We start from the raw sequence: 20578 nt of genomic DNA on the forward strand, positions 1-20578 counted from the left end.
ATTTCTTCCAGGTTGACCATTTTATTGGCATAGAGTTGCTTGTAGTAGTCTCTTAGGATGCTTTGTATTTCTGCGGTGTCTGTTGTAACTTCTCCTTTTTCATTTCTGATTTTATTGATTTGAGTCCTCTCCCTCTTTTTCTTGATGAGTCTGGCTAATGGCTTATCAATTTTATTTATCTTCTCAAAGAACCAGCTTTTAGTTTTATTGATCTTTGCTATTGTTTTCTTTGTTTCTATTTCATTTATTTCTGCTCTGATCTTTATGATTTCTTTCCCTCTGCTAACTTTGGGTTTTGTTTATTCTTCTTTCTCTAGTTCCTTTAGGTGTAAGGTTAGATTGTTTACTTGAGATTTTTCTTGTTTCTTTAGGTAGGCTTGTATAGCTATAAACTTCCCTCTTACAACTGCTGTTGCTGCATCCCATAGGTTTTGGGTTGTCGAGTTTTCATTGTCATTTGTCTCTAGTTATTTTTTTATTTCCTCTTTGATTTCTTCAGTGATCTCTTGGTTATTTAGTAACGTATTCTTTAGCCTCCATGTGTTTGTGTTTTTTACGTTCTTTTCCCTGTAATTCATTTCTAATCTCATAGCATTGTGGTCAGAAAAGATGCTAGATATGATTTCAATTTTCTTAAATTTACTGAGGCTTGATTTGTGACCCAAGATGTGATCTATCCTGGAGAATGTTCCGTGCGCACTTGAGAAGAACGTGTAATCTGCTGTTTTTGGATGGAATGTCCTATAAATATCAATTAAATCTATCTGGTCTGTTGTGTCATTTAAAGCTTGTGTTTCCTTATTAATTTTCTGTTTGGATGACCTGTCCATTGGTGTAAGTGAGGTGTTAAAGTCCCCCACTATTATTGTGTTACTGTCGATTTCCTCTTTTATAGCTGTTAGCAGTTGCCTTATGTATTGAGGTGCTCCTTTGTTGGGTGCATATATATTTATAATTGTTATATCTTCTTCTTGGATTGATCCCTTGATCATTATGTAGTGTCCTTCCTTGTCTCTTGTAACATTCTTTATTTTAAAGTCTATTTTATCTGATATGAGAATTGCTACTCCAGCTTTCTTTTGATTTCCATTTGCATGGAATATCTTTTTCCATACCCTCACTTTCAGTCTGTATGTGTCCCTAGGCCTAAAGTGGGTCTCTTGTAGACAGCATATATATGGGTCTTGTTTTTATATCCATTCAGCAAGCCTGTGTCTTTTGGTTGGAGCATTTAATCCATTCACGTTTAAGGTAATTATTGATATGTATGTTCCTATGGCCATTTTCTTAATTGTTTTGGGTTTGTTTTTGTAGGTCCTTTTCTTCTCTTGTGTTTCCCACTCAGAGAAGTTCCTTTAGCATTTGTTGTAGAGCTGGTTTGGTGGTGCTGAATTCTCGTAGCTTTTGCTTGTCTGTAAAGCTTTTGATTTCTCCATCAAATCTAAATGAGATCCTTGCCGGGTAGAGTAATCTTGGTTGTAGGTTCTTCCCTTTCATCACTTTAAGCATATCATGCCACTCCCTTCTGGCTTGTAGAGTTTCTGCTGAGAAATCAGCTGTTAACCTTATGGGAGTTCCCTTGTATGTTATTTGTCGTTTTTCCCTTGCTGCTTTCAATAATTTTTCTTTGTCTTTAATTTTTGCCAATTTGATTACTCTGTGTCTCGGCGTGTTTCTCCTTGGGTTTATCCTGTATGGGACTCTCTGCACTTCCTGGACTTGGGTGGCTATTTCCTTTCCCATGTTAGGGAAGTTTTCGACTATAATCTCTTCAAATATTTTCTCAGGTCCTTTCTCTCTCTCTTCTCCTTCTGGGACCCCCTATAATGCAAATGTTGTTGCGTTTAATGTTGTCCCAGAGGTCTCTTAGGCTGTCTTCATTTCTTTTCTTTCTTTTTTCTTTAGTCTGTTCCGCAGCAGTGAATTCCACCATTCTGTCTTCCAGGTCACTTATCCATTCTTCTGCCTCAGTTATTCTGCTATTGATTCCTTCTAGTGTAGTTTTCATTTCAGTTATTGTATTGGTCATCTCTGTTTGTTTGTTCTTTAATTCTTCTAGGTCTTTGTTAATCATTTCTTGCATCTTCTCAATCTTTGCCTCCATTCTTATTCCGAGATCCTGGATCATCTTCACTATCATTATTCTGAATTCTTTTTCTGGAAGGTTGCCTATCTCCACTTCATTTAGTTGTTTTTCTGGGGTTTTTTTCTTGTTCCTTCATCTGGTATATAGCCCTCTGCCTTTTCATCTTGTCTATCTTTCTGTGAATGTGGTTTTTGGTCCACAGGCTGCAGGATTGTAGTTTTTCTTGCTTCTGCTGTCTGCCCTCTGGTCTCTCTTTTTTTTTTTAATAAAACCATTAGTGGGATCTAATGCCATGAGCTATACTGCTTAAACTGTCTTTATTTTACCTATTCTCTCAATTATTCTAAATTACCTTCCTTGTTAATTCTCAGAGTATATTATGAATAATGTCACCTATTTTTTATTTATTTATTTTTATTTTTAGTCCTTTCTTTAAGTGAAAGATTAGATTCCAGATTCAGGTGGGACTTTTGTCAGGTGGAATTCACACCCTAGTACCAACATTTTTTGTACCAGTGTTAATTTTTCCCTGTGCCTCTCCTACTCTATTAGAATATCATTGACATCCTATTAGCAGATCATTTTCATCTAAAATATATTTAGAAAAAAATAATAAAATAAAATAGTTAATAATTGTGAATAACTTGTTTTAGCATTAAAAATGATTATTTACCAATCCTTACTGTCAATAAGTTCTTTCTTGGAGAAAGTTTTATGCATGACTCAATGTAGACCAAAGTAGCTTTCTGTTTAATGCGTAGGTATTGTCTACTAATACATACCTATTTAATACATAGGTATTGTCTACTAAAGAAACTATTGTTTTGTAAATTAGATTGTTTTGGTTTGAACTCATCCAAGTTCTAGAGATGGGATAGTTGATTAAATACATAATTTTATGGTGTTAATTTTCAGGTCCTTTGTAAAGGGTATGTCAGTGATTATTTAGAAGCTTATTGCTAGATGATTATTAAACTAATTAGTATTGTATATTGAACTAATACTCAAATTTTAAAAGTACGTTTTTTCTGGTCATGTTTCTTCAAGTGTAGTTTTATTTCTTACACTGTTCATCTTAGGAAGATTCATTTTTTATTTCTTAGAAGTGAGCTAATGAGTTTGCTTGACCCTCATTGGGAGAGAAACAGACCTAGGAATACAAGACACATTTAATGGAAAAGTATAGGACCAGCAAAGTAGAAAATGTTATTATTAGAGGACAGATATTTCATCAAAAGCTGTTCAAAGGGGTAATTTAATTATTTACTTATAATTTATGTTGATACAGAGGGTAATGATTTAACTGTTTTTCTTCTTAAAGTAACCTTTTTCCTTTTACTATTTTAGACTGCCCAATCAAGAAGTCATAGTTGGACTGACAAAACATGTCAAAAGTCATCTAATATTAATAGCATTTGGCATAGGAATTATTGCCCTAGACTTGAGCTGGACATTGTTTCAGATGCTACAAAGGTGAAGGAAAATCCAAGTACTGTGGGCATTGAACTAGTGATTAGTACTAAAGGGTTAAATCTTCCAAGGAAGTCATCCATTGCAAAAAGACCAAGAAGTGGTATGTATTTTGTTTTTCTGAAATACTAGTAAGAATTGGTCACATTTTAGAAGTTATATAGTTTTAGTTCTTACATTTAGGCCTTTGATCCATTTTTTTTTTTAATTTATTTATTTATGGCTGTGTTGGGTCTTCGTTTCTGTGCGAGGGCTTTCTCTAGTTGCAGCAAGCGGGGGCCACTCTTCATCGCGGTGTGCGGGCCTCTCATTATCGTGGCCTCTCTTGTTGCGGAGCACAGGCTCCAGACGCGCAGGCTCAGTAATTGTGGCTCACAGGCCCAGTTGCTCCGTGTCATATGGGATCCTCCCAGACCAGGGCTCGAACCCGTGTCCCCTGCATTGGCAGGCAGACTCTCAACCACTGCGCCACCAGGGAAGCCCCTTTGATCCATTTTGAATTAATTTTTTATATGGTGTGAGGTAAGGATCAAGGTTCACTTTTTTTTGTATATGGCAATCCAATTGTTCCAACACCATTTTTTAAAAAGATTATCTTTTTTCCATTGAATTGCCTTGGCACATTTGTTGACAATCAGTTGACCGCATATGTGCAGGTCTGTACTATTGGTCTCTTTTCCTGTCTTTATGCCAGACACACTGTCTTGATTTCTGTAGCTTTATAGTCAATCTTGAAATCCAGTAGTATAAGTCCCTAAGTTTGTTCTTTTGAAAAGTTGTTTTGGCTATTCTGTGTTCTTCACATTGCCATACAAATTTTAGAATCAACTTGTCAATTTCTTAAAAAAAAAAAAAAAAAAAAGCCTGCTGAGAATTTGATTGGGATTTAGTTGAATCCATAGATAAGTTTGGGGAGAATTGACATCTTAACAATATCAAGTTTTCTGATCCATTTATTTAAGTCTTCTTTAGTTTAAGTCTTCAGCGATGCTTTGTAGTTTTCAGTGTACAGGTCCTGCACATATGTTGTCAAATTTATCTGTATATTTCAGATTTTTGATGCTGTTGTAAATGGTATTTTTAATTTCAATTTCTGGTTCATTGCTAGTCTATAGAAATACACTTGATTTTTGTATATTAATCTTGTGTTTTGCAACCTTACTAAAATCACTTACTAGTTCTAGTATCTCTTTTTAGACTCTCTAGGATTCTCTATGTAGACAACCCTATCACCAGCAAATAAAGATAGTCTTGCTTCTCCTTTTCCAGTCTGGATACCTTTTATTTCTTTTTCTTGCCTACTGGAACCTCCATTACAGTGTGGAACAGAAGTGCTGAGAATGGAATACTAGGTATTGAGAAAAGGTTTTTTCTTTCCACCGTAGAACATGTTTAGAAGTGGAAAGATAATTGTAATCCATTTCTTCTCTCTTCCTTCTTTCCCTCAGACATTACATGAATGAATATCTGACAACAAAAACAAAACAAAGCCCTTGCAAACTTTTAGTTCATGCCCTTATCTTTTAAGTTTAGGTATAGATTATTCATGTTTGGCCAAATGTCCTGATTCCTTATGAACCTAAATCTTTTTCATGATAATATCTCTGAACCTTTGTTTCCTCTTCTGAAATGGGAACAATATTGCCTATCTCACAAATTTTTGTATATGTGATATAACATATAAAAAAGCCCTGGTACATAGCAGGTACACTGTACATATTAGTTCCTTCCCTTCTTCTACCATCAAGGTAGGCTTATTAATTTTATGTAGAGAGCTCATCAGTAAATTACCTATGTCAGACTAAGTCTGCTTCGTTATAACTACCATTTATCAATGGATTTTGTCCACAGGCACACACACAAACACAAAAACAAAACAAAAAACAGTAAATTTTTTCCCTCTTTAATGTGACAGCCCTTCATATATTTAGCCATTGTGACCTTCCTAAATTTCTTTTGCAAGCTAAAAGTTCCTTATCTTATCCAGGTTATGCTTTGGATACAATATAAATTTTTTAATAATTTGTAACTACTACAGTGAGTGGTTGTTGAGATGTGGTCTGCTTACCATAGATCATATTTAGAATTGTGGCACTATTTCAGTCCTTCATGCAGAAACTGCTTTTATTACTGCAAACTAAGATAACATGAGCTTTTAGTAGTATTCTTGTCATTTTGCTGGCATTTACTGAGCTTATAATCGAAATCCACCAGTTGCTGTTAAGCCAGGTAGTTATATTTTTAAACTTAAATATGGGTTACATTATCCTTACTGAGGTAATCTTAGTTCATTATAATCCCTTGTTCTGCCTATTATTTTTTTTTTCTTTTTTGAACCTTTATATTGTCTTCTAACGTGGGTATTATGTCACCTGGAAATTTGAGAAGTATGGCTCAAGTATGTCTTCAAGTTTCGCTTAAAATATGTATACTAAGTCTATGAATTTCTCCAAATAGCTAGTCTAACAACCTTATCATAAAAAGAAAATGAGATTAGTGTGGTGTGGCTTCTTGGTGAAGGCTTGCTGGGGATCCTACGATATTTATTTTTTTCCTCTTCTGAAAGAGCTCCCAACTCCCTGCATAATAAACAGAGTTTTACAAGTTTACTGACCTATAGGTTTTTTTTACTCTATACATTTTTGAATTTGAGGTATCACCTTGTCTGTAGTATTTTGGCACCCTCAACTGTTTTACCAACTTCTTAAAGTCATGAGCATTTACTCCCATGTGAGTGGAAACTATTCAGACTGAGAATTAGTTGGACTAATTTAAAGTACCTTAATGCTATCTCTATGTCCTTGCCCATTTCAGCTTTAACATCTTACATTGTTTAGTCTTATGATTTATTCTTATACCAATAAAATGCATTTGTTACACAACAGTCTTCTAGAGCCCCATAGCTATGTAATGAGGATCAGAGCTAGAGCACAAATTACCTTTGACTACAGGACAATCAAATACACCTCAAAAACCGTAACTCAGTGATGGTGTGTATATATAGCTCCTTGAAACATTTTTTTGAAAAATGTTGAAACATTTTTTTTAAACAAACATTAGTTTAATCATAGATTTAATTCCTTTTTTTTTTTTTTTTTTAACATTTAGAATTAGGCCCTTACTATAATGAGTGTAGAGCCTTACAGAATTGATTGTACCCTGAAATTTTGGCTTGGGTAATTTCACATAAAATCGTACAAATAGTTGACATTAAATCATAGCCAATTTTTGAAATTGTAAAACACAGCCAAGGGAATTTTTTATTCAGTCATTCTTTTATTTCCTTTTCTGATGCATAGTTTAAAAAAAAATTAAGACTTCATCTTTAGGACAATAGGACATGGACTGTGAAAGTAAGACCAAATGTCTAACTACACATGAAATAAAGATTTACAAATAATTTTGTTTTTACTTAGAAGAGCTATCAGAAGATGATCTATTGGGTCAGTATTCTACTTCCTTTACAAAGAAGATCAAGAAAAATAGTTGTGAAGGCAATAAGTTATTGAACTCTTCTGAACGGTTTATTCCTGACCTGGTAGATGGAATTACTATTAAAAAAAGCTTAAGCACACCACCTAGGACAAGAAACAAATTTGCAACATTTTTACAGAGAAAAAATGAAGAAAGTGGTGCAGTTGTGGTTCCAGGAACCAGAAGCAGGTATAGTTATATCTATAGAATGTTGTGTGTCTGTTGTATTATATACTCTGTTGGCATTTATTTTAATTGTCCTGAATAACATTGAATCTAATGGGATAGGTATAAAACTTGGCTTAATCCAATTAGTTTTTTATCATGTATTGCTTTAGTTCCACTGTTCCCTTGAACTTCTGTTACTTTTGCAATCTCTCCATAGAGAACCAAAATAAGAATTATAGACCTTACTACATTTTGCATTAGAAAAACTCTGTCACTTTGGGGGTTCCTCCCTCCCACTTGGTTTCTATTTTCTTAGTTTCTTTAAGAGGTAAATATAATTTTACAAAGTATTATTAGAAATCTATTTAAATACAGATGACTGTGGAGTTCTCATATTAATTGATAATCTGATACCATACTAGATGCTGTGTTACAAAAATGAGAGACATAGTTTTTGCTCTTGAGAAACATGTAGTTTTTCGTAGTTGGAGAAATAGGTCAGTAACAAAATCTTTCCATACAGTGTGGTAAGTACAATGACAAAATCATGCATGAGGTGTTTTGAGGGCATCTAATGCTGAGGCAATGGTTGGAAAGGGTGAGAGGGAAGGGATCAGTGTTAGGTGCTGTTACCTAGGTTTAAATGATGAGTGGGTGAAGCAAAGAAGGGAGCCAGGTACTTTCCCAGCAGACTCATGCACCTTGGACAGAGGCATGGAAGTGAGCAACAGCACGGAGCATGGGGTTAACTATTTGCTGTTGATCACTGCTATTATTACTTCTGCCACAACATAAGTTGGGAAAAGGATGAAAAGGGAGCAGAAATAAGCAAACCAGTTCATGAAAGGCTTGTAAGCCAATCTAAGGAACTTGAGTCTTTAGGGGTGATGGGAAATATTTAGAAGGTTTTAATCAGGGGAGGAGTATGATTTGATTCCTGGTTTAGATAGACCACTCTGAACACACTGTGAAGAATGGATTCTAGAGGGCCAAAGCTGAGCAGAAAGGTTAGGCTGTTGCCATAGTCCCTGCGAGTGAAGATGAGAATTTGAAGAGTCAGTATAACTTAGGGGTTAGGAATTTGGTCCCTGAGGTTAGACCACCTGGATTTGAATCCTGTCCTGTTTACTCATGAGATGTTTGACTTGAGCAAGTTAATTTCTGGGTGCTTCCGTTTCTTCAAGGCTAACAAGTATAACAATCTTAGGATCGCTGCTAGAATTAAATTATTACCATAAGTAAAGTGTGTAAAATAGTGCCCAACAGATGATAAACATACAATAAATAGTTCTTATTTTATTGACTTTGGATAGTGGTACCACAACTAGAAACAGGAAATTTAAGTGTTAGAAGTTATTTAGGCATGATTTAGTAACTTTAAGAAAGAGAAACTTTATCAGCCCCTGTATTTCTCTAGAAGACTTAGAATGAATATTTTTTATTTTTCAAGTTTAATAAACTAGGTTGCAGCCAGATTTGTCTAACCATGATGATAGGAGAAGGACATGAAGGAATGAACCACCGATAGTCCCTAAGCCTCCTTTAGGGGATGTTTCAAACCCTTCCCCCATCAAGTCTTTCCAAGGAAACATTCACAGTACAATGAAATGATCATTTTGATTCTTCCTTTGTTAGTCACCCTCATTAAAGGTGCTTGTTAACGGTGGACTAATGAAAAAGTAGGCTGCAAAAGATGGAAAATAGGGTTCTAGATGATTTATGCTGATTTATACATTCTAGAAAGTTGACTTCTGTCATTCAGAGAAATTTTTGGAACTCGTGTTTTATTTTTCCATTTGGGTGAAAATAGGATTTCATTTCTCTGCCTCTGGAGAAGTGCTTCTTTTTCTTTCCATTTAGGTGAAAATAGAATTCCTTTTTCTTCCTCTTTGGAGACAGCTAATGAGAATAATGTTTGTGTGTCTCTACAGGTCTTGGCTATTAAGTCATTGTGGAAGCTTAATGAAATCTCTGAAGCTGTAAATAACTGCTTTATATAGCTTAGTTGTTTCGCTAAGAAATTGTTCAGAGGACGCATTAAGAAATGCTTGGAGAAATATTTTTTTCTGTATCAACTTCCTGTGAAATAATAATTGGGAGTAAATCTTTGGTGTATAGTTTTCTGATCTAGATTATAGAGCAATATCTAATAATAATTAGATATTGTTAAATTAGTTTTCTTAGCTGATTTTCAAAGTTCTTTTATATGTTATTCCTCGCAACAGTATTATGAGATATTCAGGTCGGCGTTACTTTCTCTATTTTGGGCTAAGAAATTGAGACTCTCAGAGGTTAAGAAACTTTCCCAGAGTTGTATAGTTAGTATTAGTGATAGGAAAGATTCCTAGTCATAGTTGGCATGGTACCTTGAAAGGAGCACACAATCTTATAGGCCTGGACTTGAATTCTCACTCTATCATTTAATTAGTTGAGTGATCTTTCATATGCCATTCAACTTCCCTGAGCCTATTTTTTTAACTATAAAATATGGATGATCATATGCATAAGACTGTTTTAAGACTAGCGGAAGTTATATATATCAGACACCTGGCACAGTGCCCAGTCACTAATATATATGCCAGTGGTCATTCCCACCCCATTCTTTTTAATATAACATAACAGGAGGTATTAAATATGCAAAAGATTGTCTCCAATCTGTTTGCTTTTTGGAAGTCTGTTTTAAGTCTTATCTTTATTATATAGATACTTATCCTAGAATAATGCCTATTTATTTTCTCAGATCTAGAAATATAATTATCAGTTAAGTCACACCATAGGCTGTTTGGAAAGAAACAGCCGTGAACTAGGAGGGGTTCTGGGTTTTAATTCTGTTCTTTAGTTGATTAATTTTATAACCTTGGGCTCTGTTACTCTAACTTCTCTTACCTACGAAATAATACATAGAAAAATGTTTGGATATCATAGGGGTTATTGTTTGCTTAAAAGTGAATTATGTGATCAGATAAAGGAGCTGATGTTTCTTGCTCAGTGAAAAACCAAGTAAGACTTCTCCTTTTACGTGCTGCTTCCTTCCTGCCCTGTACCCACACACGTCAGCTAAGGATTTGATGTAAAGATAAGAGAGGATTTTTACTCTCCAGCATTTAGTAAATATTCTGTTTAATCATCTTGGATTTGAACTAATGCCTATTAATGAGGTAAATTCTCTTTAAGTTTCATAGTTAGCTGATCATACACTCTCGGATTTTCTTTTTAAACCTAAAAACACTCCTTGAATACATCCTTCCCAGTAATGATACTGATCTTTGTTTCATTTATATTGGAGTTTTTAAAAGTGATTTTTTTAAAGCTGCTACCCTGAATAAGTAATACCTCTTTAGTAATACATAATTTAATAATTGATTTGAAAGTCTTAACCTCAATATTTAAATTAGTGTAGACGTTTATAGGGTATATAAAAAGCTTGGTAGATTAGTATACTACTACAAGTTCCCAGATGGCTTGCTACTACTAGGAGGTAAGCTAAGATGAGGGGTAAATGGCTAATTTATTTTGCTTTTACAAAATTAGAGACAATAGTTATAAAGTGTCCTTTCTGTTGCATATTTCTATATCTGTTCAAATATTTGAGTATCAGCCATGTGTAAAATCTATTTTGCCTTTACTTATGAAATTAATATATTTATGAGATTTTTTTAAAAGAACCATTTTTCCATTATGAATCTTGTCACCTTTGTGAGAAAACTCTAAAACACTTCTGCATTCTTTCTGTTGTTTTTTCTGTTAGGTTTTTTTCCAATTCTCTGGATTCTGCTGACTGTATATCAAAGAAAGCAAGCAGCCAGTCTCTAGATGAAACTGCTGTCACAGATAAAGAAACCGATGTAAATGAATCAGATTGTCTAGATGGCAAGAAGTTGTTAGATATCAGTGTAGCACATAATTCAAGTGAGCATATTCCAGATGATGTGACTGTGATTGCTGAAGAGTCTCAGTCTTTTAAGGCCAGCAGATTCACGAGGACCATCTCACCACCCACCTTGGGTACACTAAGAAGTTGTTTCAGTTGGTCTGGAAGTCTTGGAGATTTTTCAAGAACACCAAGCCCCTCTCCAAGCACAGCATTGCAGCAGTTCCTTAGAAAGAGTGATTCTCCCATCTCTCTGCCTGAGAATAATGAGCCGTCTGATGCATCTCAGTTAAAGAGTGATGAGTCAAGTGATGAATCTCATCCCTTACATGAAGTGGATTGGTCTTCACAGTCTCAGGAAAGCATGGACTTATCACCACACAATTTAAATGCATCAAAACTTTCTCAGCCTTCTAGTGAGGATTTAGATTCAGAGGTAAGTCACATTATGAAGCGTTTGTTTTCAAATTCATATGTAAGAGAAAATAGGGTGTTTATCAGACAACTGAGGAAATTTTGCCTACATTATGGAAATAATTGACTGTTTTAATTTTTCATTCTAGATCTTACTGTGTAGAAAGTTCATGTTTTATTCATCTGAAGGGCTTCTCTGTATTTTAGACTCTTATACATTTAATCTAACTGTATTTCTTGAATCACTGTGTTCCATTGATAGGTGTCTCAAGTTGTGGAACACTTAAGACCTAAGCAGAATGATAAGCTTCATGAAAAGTTATTATAAATTTAATATTTAAATCCTTAATATACTCTTGAATTCAGACAACATTTGAAACCTTATAATGAAATGGCCCTGTTAATGGGATGGTGTTCGTCTTAAGTTTTAGTACTTCAGAAATACATTTTTTATTTACTCTTATTATTCTTTTTGTAATTCCCCTTTATGACAAAACAAAATAGTAATACAAGTGATTTTATGTTATTCTGTTTAAATTAATAAAAGCATCCTAGCCATTTTTTTATTTGTAAAATATCTTTATCCTTACTTAAGTAAAATCAAAGCTCCAGATAAGTACTGCTCATAAGACCCAGTGACATCATATTTTAAAATGACATGATGGCATAATAACATTCTTTAATCTGAGTTATCTTAAATTTACCAATTTAACATACTTCATTTTATGTTCACAACTACAGTTACCAAGTTGTAAGAACAATTACAGCCTTGGTAATATTTGATAGAACTTTGAGGTCTGATAATCCTGAATATTAAACATCTAATAAATCAGTATATCTTGTGTTTATGAAAAGGAAAGTATTTTATTCAAGTTCCTAAAGGAAACTTGAGTTGTATTGGACTCAAATTAAAGACAAAAGCCTAGTTACAATATGGAAGCAAATTGTTTTCATTTGGAGAAAGCGGAAATGAATTAATATATTCAAATCCAAAATCCATTCCATGTAGTGTTTTTTAAGTAAGAGTATGCCAAACCAAACCCTTGAGGCTTTTGCTTTTCTTTTCGCATTCACTCACTTTGCCTTCAGTTTATCCATACTGGTCTAGAAGACTCTGTTTCTTTTAATATGAACCTCCATTTTAATGTCATCTTTTTGATTTTCCACATCTTACTGCATTTTTCTCATGGCACCATTCGGGTATCATCACAGTTGCTATTTCTTGAACATCTTTCTTTAAAAATCACCGTCTATTTGTGAGGATACTTTCAAGTCTGCTGAGCTCCTTTGGGGTGTTCTTGTTCCTTTTCCAGCAGACATCTTCCTGCTTTACTAACTTTGTAAAGCTTTTAGCATGTTTTACTGAGAAACCTTACCAGCTCACAGCCTATGGGCTCATCATGCTGACAGAACTCTCTACACTTCTGTCTTCTGGGCTAACCATTTTTGTGATTATCAATTATAGAAACATAAATTCTCTCCTCTCAAAAACAAACAGACAAACTAAGAATCATTCATTAAGTCATCTCTTGCCACCAGATGTGGTAAATTCCTCTTTGGATAAATGAATTAATTGTCAAACAATTGAGACAATAGTAGGTAACATAAAGACTGTGTAATCTTTCTTTATTCAGAAAATGTTTTAGAGAGCCACAGTGCCACTGGGGCTTCATTTTGAATATCAGGTTTTACTGTATGGTTCTGAAGAAAATGCATTGGAGACTTACACTGGTGGTTCACTGTGAAAAGCAACAACCATGTATTCTATGTATATTGAGTTCATTAACCGTATTGGAGATTAATTAATCTTAGGATCTTACTCTTGATCTTTATTTTAAGAAATGATATAGCCCAGAGTCATCACTACTATGAGCAAGAAATGTTAGAGTTTCTGTAAGTTACAATCCAAATTAATGGAGTATTTTTCACTTTTGGATTGTTTTAAATATATAATACTATGTAGAATCCCAAGATAAATATTAAAAAAAAAAAAACCTCTTGAAAAATGCAGAAATATAAAGCCTTCTGAATTTGCATTCATTGTCCTTTTTTATTTGACTTTTGTGGGAATCCAGATTATTCTGTCTATAGAAAAGTCTTACATGATGGGATTGGGCTGTAGAGGGTAGGTCTTAAAGGTCTTTGCTGAAGGTAACTGCATTTGATACAGTGCTACTCTACTTCTTGAAAGTATATGCCTTTTTTCTCTTTAATGTTGAACATGTTACACAATTAAAAAGAGATGTAGAACTATACTCGTTCAACCTTTTGTAGCTAGTAATTTATGAAAACTATTAGCCAAGTTTACAAATGATGTTACAGCAGGAGACTTTTTTTTTATTTAACAAGAGAACAAATCCACACTTTTATTTATTTACTTTCCAAAAATTTTAAATCCTTGAAGGGGTACAGCATCACGTGGATTCTGTGTCCAATGGCTTTAGCAGGAAGATTGCTTCAAAATTTGGCATGAACCCCATGCCATTGTTTCCATGAGCACGAGTTATTTTTCCCTAGATTACTCTGCTTCTGTTGAGTTTGCCACCATGAGTTACAGTGTTGTTCTTTGCTTTGTACACATAAGCATACCTCTTGCATAGATAGAAGTCAGTTTCATCTCAAGCATAAACACCTTCAATTTTAAGAAGACCTGTGTACTCCCTCTGGTTCTGGAGACTCTGCTTATAGGTTTTGTTTTGTTTTTTTTTCTTTTTTACTTTGGGGCAATGTGGGATGCATGAAAATTTCAAGTATAGTCTTCCATTGTCTGGAGCAGTTGTAGATTCTGTATTATATCACAATATACCAGACACTGGGTTGGCTTTAACATTATGTGACACAGCTTGTGCCTTGCTCACAGTTTGGAAGGGGATACACAGAACATCCAGTACAAAGATGACCTTGAACATGGATTTTGTTATAGGATCCAGGTCCCCAACATTGCAAACTTGGGAGGAGGAATTGAGATCTATCATGTCAATATGGTTTAATCATGGCAGGAAAGACTCAGTGAAAATTACTCCTGTATGTTTGGACCTGAAGTGATTAAGAAATGAATCACTGCAGCCATCTGTCCATTAAAAAGGAAGACAGCAAATGCTTGGCATGTCTTTTTTTTTTTTTCTCCCAGGACAGTGATCTCCATGTTGTGGGGTTTTTTTGTTTTGTTGAGATATAGTTGTTTTACAATGTTGTATTAGTTTCTACTGTACAGCGAAGTGGAGTTCCCTGTGCTATACAGCAGGTTCTTATTAGTTATCTATTTTGTACATATTAGTGTATGTATGTCAATCCCAGTCTCCCAATTCATCCCACCACCACCCCGCATGCTTATAGTTTTTTTTTTTTTTTTTTTTTTTGCTTATAGCTTTCTAATTTATATTTTATACAGTTTACTTCTTCAGCTGGTTTTCTTTAGTGAAACTAGCAAACACCATTCTTTCCACATAAGATTAATTTTCTTTTATTCTATTTCATGCTTTTTATACTTTTTTCTTCTGATAAATTACATTTTATTTACACTGATTTTCTCAATTTACTTGTTTTATGTTTTGTTGAATATTGGTCAGTTGTCATAGAAATTTGATAGTAAAAATCTAAGTTTGCTTTATTTTTTCATCTCGGGGACCTAGGAATCTGATTGCAATTTTAAGTCACTTGATAATCAAGGTAATCAGAAATCCAAGCTACATTTATTTCATTTTTCGAAAAAAGACACGCTTCTAAGGAACAAGGTAAAACACTTAATTAAATTATTTTAAATTTCAGAAGCAGCACATGCTTATTACCAGGCAATAAGAAATATAAGCAAAATTAAAAATCAAAATTCCTATATTCTTATTTACACAAAATGTCTACCTTCAAATCATCTAGAACTGTATTTGTGCATGATTTGTAGGTGTTTAAATTGTGAAACCTGCTATTTTTCTCTTACAGTATAAAGAACTTTTTCTATGTACTTACATAACATTAATTATAATGAATAAAATATGCCATCATATGGGTTTAGCTAATCTTCTTATGTTTGTCCTTTACCCTAAAAATTTTTGCTGTAGCAAACAGTAATGCAATGAAGATTTTGTTGGTAAATATTTGAGTACTGTACACATTTTTGATTATTTCGTAGGGGTGAATTCTATGAAGTGTTATTACTGGTGCAAAGGCATGTATGGTTTAAAGCTTTGATGTATATTGCAAAAAGGCATTCTAGAAATTGGGTACCTGATAAGCCAAGCTTTTTTTTTTTATCAAAATATGTAAATATATGTGTGACTGCATAGTGAAAGCTCGTAAGTTAAAGCCTATTTTATATATTAAGTGTTCTTGCCTGTCAATATCAGAATACTAAATCCTGACTTAAAAATGGGGAAGGGACATGAACAGAAATCACAAAAGAAAAAGCACAAATGGCTGATTAACATATAAAAGCACATTCAACCTCATTAGTAATCAACGCAAATCAAAGTAATAAAATATAATTTCTTACCTCTCATTTTTCCAAAAAAGTTTTGAATTTACTCATTTTATAAGAGTATAGTGAGATGAATAATCACGTGTTTAGGAGAGTAAGAATTGCTGTGCCATTTCTGGAAAGCAATTTGAAAGAGTTCAAATAATTTAACCCAGTAAGTGCATTCTAAAACTTGAGCCTAAGGAGGTAATGAGAGTTTAAATACAAGAGCACTTATTCTTGCATTGGTTACAATAATGAAAAATTGGGGGAAAAAATCTAAATATCTAGAAATAAGAGAGTGAAATACATTAAATACGTTGTTGGTTTTAGCTCTTGACTGGTAGATATATAGGTGAATTTTTTTTCTTTGTTTTCTCATGTTCTTCTATAGTGAACATATATTATTTTTCTTATATTTATACAAGAAAACTATATTCATATATTCATATATAGTTATATGAATAGTAGTATATGAATAGTAGTATATGTAATAGTTAACATATATATAATATATATGTATAATATATAATATATATATAATATATATAACATATATATATAACATATATATAACAGTTATAGTATATATAATAGTTAACATATTATTTTCTTATGCGTATTTTTAAAAGCATAAAAACTTTACAAAAATTTTAAATAAATGGCCTGGCATATCTATTTGAAAGAAAGTCCCCATCTCATGCTATATAAATATAAACCTGAAAGATAATAAGGATATGAATGTAAAATGTGTAAATATAAGATTCTTTTAAAAATCTTTAAGTGAGAAAGACTTTGTCAAACAGATACAGTCTTGGAAACATGTCCATATTATTTTTGAATGAAAAGGGAAACCATGCTATTAAACAATATTAAACACAATAGCATGGTGTTTTTGTTTGCTTAAATGCTGGAAAAGACACACATGTGTGTATGTTTGTACAATCATAGTAAAAAGTCTGGAAAGATACTAAAATTATTCACAATGATAGGATTAGAGATGTAGAAAGTACTTTCTCAAAAGGAGTTATATTAAAGATGATGGTTTAATGTCCTCAAAGGGGCTTCCCTGGTGGCGCAGTGGTTGAGAGTCTGCCTGCCAATGCAGGGGACACGGGTTTGAGCCCTGGTCTGGGAGGATCCCACATGCCGCGGAGCAGCTAAGCCCGTGAGCCACAATTACTGAGCTTGCGCGTCTGGAGCCTGTGCTTCGCAACAAGAGAGGCCGTGATAGTGAGAAGCCCGCGCACCATGATGAAGAGTGGCCCCCACTTGCCACAACTAGGGAAAGCCCTCGCACAGAAACGAAGATCCAACACAGCCATAAATAAATAAATAAATAAATGTTTTTTTAAAAAAAAAAAAAAAAAAAAAAGGAGGACATTAAACCATCATCTTTTTATTATTTTTATTCTTTCTGTCAGATTTGCATTGTCAGTGTTTTAACTGTCACTTCTGTTTTGGTGACAACTCCCAGATGAACCTTCCTTCTTGCTCCCTAGTATCCAAATTCAGGATCTAAAATCAAACTTATATGTTTTTAACCTCTAACCAGTACTTCTCAGAGCATCTTTATCAGTTATATAAAATTATAATATTTGTTCTATGTCACTTAGTTTCAAAATCTTACGGTTGTCCTCTTTTTTTTTTTTTTTTTTTTAAATTATGAGCATTCTTTTTCTTTTTTTTTTTTTCTAGAACTGTTTCCAGTTTTTTAAATTTATTTTTATCTGTGGCTGTGTTGGGTCTTCGTTTCTGTGCGAGGGCTTTCTCCAGTTGCGGCAAGCGGGGGCCACTCTTCATCGCGGTGCGCGGGCCTCTCACTGTTGCGGCCTCTCTTGTTGCGGAGCACGGGCTCCAGACGCGCAGGCTCAGTAGTTGTGGCTCACGGGCCTAGTTGTTCCGCAGCATGTGGGATCTTCCCAGACCAGGGCTCAAACCCGTGTCCCCTGCATTGGCAGGCAGATTCCCAACCACTGCACCACCAGGGAAGCCCCGTCCTCTTTCTTTATAACCTCCAGTTGGATCCTTCTTTTTCAAGGGTTAAAGAAAAACAACCAAATAACTATACCTATCTAAATCCTGTTTCTTTCTTTGTCTTATTTCTTGATCTCCCTTTTCCCATCACCAACATCCTAATTCAAGATTTCATCTTTCATGTGTGAGTCCTTCCATTCTTTATACACCCTCTACTAGATTCATTAATTTTAAAGCCTTGTTTTATATTACCACACTCCTACTATCCAAAAAAAAAGCAACAAAATTTTAATGGCTCCATATTTCACACAGCATAAAAATCAAGTCAGACAAAGACAAATATCATATAATATCACTTATTTGTGGAATCTAAAAAAAAATGATACAAATGAACTTATTTACAAATCAGAAATAGACTGACAGACATAGAAAACAAACTTATGGTTACCAAAGGGGATAGCGAGGGCAGGGGTGGGGAATAATGTAGGAGTTGGGGATTAACATACCTGCTACTATATATAAAATAAACAAACAACAAGGACCTACTGTATAGCACAGGGAACTATACTCAGTATCTTGTAATAACCTATAATGGAAAAGAATCTGAAAAAGAATATATATATGATATATATGTATATATAACTGAGTCACTTTGCTATACACTTGAAACTAACACAATGTTGTAAATTATACCTCAATTAAAAGAAACCAATGGATTCAACTTAAATGTCAGTAGAGATCTGTTTAAGTAAATTATGGCACATTTATACAATGGAAAAAACAGGCAACCTATTTAAAACAAAATTCAGTTCTACATGTGAAATGGAAAAATCTCCAAGATACATTGTTAAGTAAAATCAAGATATACTAGGCAAGAAAAACAAAGTACACGACATTTTGTAGTATGCTGCCAGTTGTGTGTGTGTGTGTGTGTGTGTGTGTGTGTGTGAATGAATTCAGTGGTTGTACAGGAAACTGGTAACAGTGACTGCCTAAAGGCAGTGAGGGAGTAAGGGAGACTCACTTTTCTGTCTGTTCTTTTATACTTTTGATTTAGTGCCAGGTACATGTATTACCTGGTGAAAATATTATGATAATTTTGTAGACGTTTATAAGCACACTTTTGCACATTGATTATAGGTTATTTTTTGTTCCAGTGTATAAATAATAGTTTGAAATTAAATAAAGGTAGTTGCTTTAACAGAATAGTATTAAAACAGGCATTTAATCTTCAGGTTCCTGGGCTGTATAAATCTAGTTCTGTGGACAATCTTTCTACAACCAAGATCAAACCTTTAGTACCTGCCAGAGTCAGTGGGCTGAGCAAGAAGCCATCAAGCATCCATAAGAGAAATCATCATAATGCCGAGAACAAGCCAGGATTGCAGATAAAAATCAATGAACTCTGGAAAAATTTTGTATTTAAAAAGTGAGTTATCTTGTAACTTATTCTAAAATGATAAATATTTTTTTTCTGTAATTTCAATCCCTGTCTCCTCTTTCTATTTTCATACGAATCAACTTCTTTTTCTCTTACCCTAAGAGAATTATTTTCCTCTAGTCCCTTTAACTGACTCTTTGTAAGAATATTTAACTTCAGTTTCTGTACCTTCTTTTAGTGAAAAGGTGGCAAACTAAAAACCTCAGTTCTCAATCTGGCTTTGGGGTCTCTCTGTTGTTAAGCAAATTACTTTTCCAGGCCTTAAGTGTCTTATTTTTCTTTCCTTCTAAATGTTGTTTTAGACATGGGAGTGGGAAGGTAATGCTCTATGGTACTTCTGGATTTAAAGCAGTTTGTTTCCCTAAATTATCACATCTAAAATGGGAAGAATCAATGAGTTTATATGATGAATTAACCAGATTTCTAATGTATGTAGCAAACACTGTTTTAAGAGAATTGACCCTCTATATATCTACATTTTTTGAACCAAATTGCATCTGTTAGACAACAAAATTAGCCACAGAGTAGCATAGATTTATAATTAATTTATTTTCTTGTTCTTATTAAAGCAAATGTGCTAAGAATAAACACAAAGAGAAAGGGAGGGAGGGAAAGGGGGGAGGTGACTTACATGGGATGATAAGATTAAACCTTACCTAATAGAAATGTTATCACAATCAGATGAGATAGTATGAGTGGAAACACTTTGTAATAAGTGCTGGACAATAATGTTTTTACTTTACATTGTGTAAAGTCTAGATTAAACCATATAGCAGCAGTTCTCAAACTTTTTTTTTAATATTTATTTATTTATTTATTTTGGCTGTGCCAGGTCTTAGTTGCGGCACACGGCATCTTTTTTAGTTGCAGCACGCGGGCCTCTTAGTTGGAACATGCGGGCTTCTTAGTTGCAGCATACAAACTCTTAGTTGCAGCATGCATGCGGGGTCTAGTTCCCTGAACAGGGATCAAACCTGGACCCCTGCATTGGGAGCACAGAGCCTTATCCACTGGACCACCAGGGAAGTCCAGTTCTCAAACTATTTGCCTTTAGGAATGCTTTTTAGTCTTAAAAATTATTGAGTGCCCAAAAGTACTTTGGTTTATGTGGGCTATATTTGTCAACATTTAACCATCTTAGGAATTAAAATGGGCATTTAAAAAATATTTATTTATTTTTAAATAACAGCAATCTCATTACATTTTAAAATTGATAGTATATTTTTA

At 34.0% G+C, this 20578-nt stretch overlaps 1 protein-coding gene across 3 annotated transcripts in view; it reads left to right on the top strand.

Moving 5' to 3' along the window:
* Positions 1 to 20578, top strand: part of EXO1 (exonuclease 1) — a 46566-nt gene that overhangs the window by 23706 nt on the left and 2282 nt on the right. Inside the window, exons 10-13 of one of the 3 annotated variants that reach the window (XM_036849651.1) lie at positions 3434 to 3659; positions 6976 to 7219; positions 10947 to 11505; positions 19146 to 19339. In XM_036849651.1, coding sequence (XP_036705546.1) covers positions 3434 to 3659; positions 6976 to 7219; positions 10947 to 11505; positions 19146 to 19339 — 1223 coding nt within the window. Of the gene's footprint in view, positions 1 to 3433; positions 3660 to 6972; positions 7220 to 10946; positions 11506 to 19145; positions 19344 to 20578 lie in introns of all 3 variants that reach the window. The other 2 variants (XM_036849578.1, XM_036849701.1) reach the window with 2 other exon arrangements.

The sequence above is a fragment of the Balaenoptera musculus genome, chromosome 1 (genome assembly GCF_009873245.2).
Source record: "Balaenoptera musculus isolate JJ_BM4_2016_0621 chromosome 1, mBalMus1.pri.v3, whole genome shotgun sequence".
Taxonomy (NCBI): domain Eukaryota; kingdom Metazoa; phylum Chordata; class Mammalia; order Artiodactyla; family Balaenopteridae; genus Balaenoptera; species Balaenoptera musculus.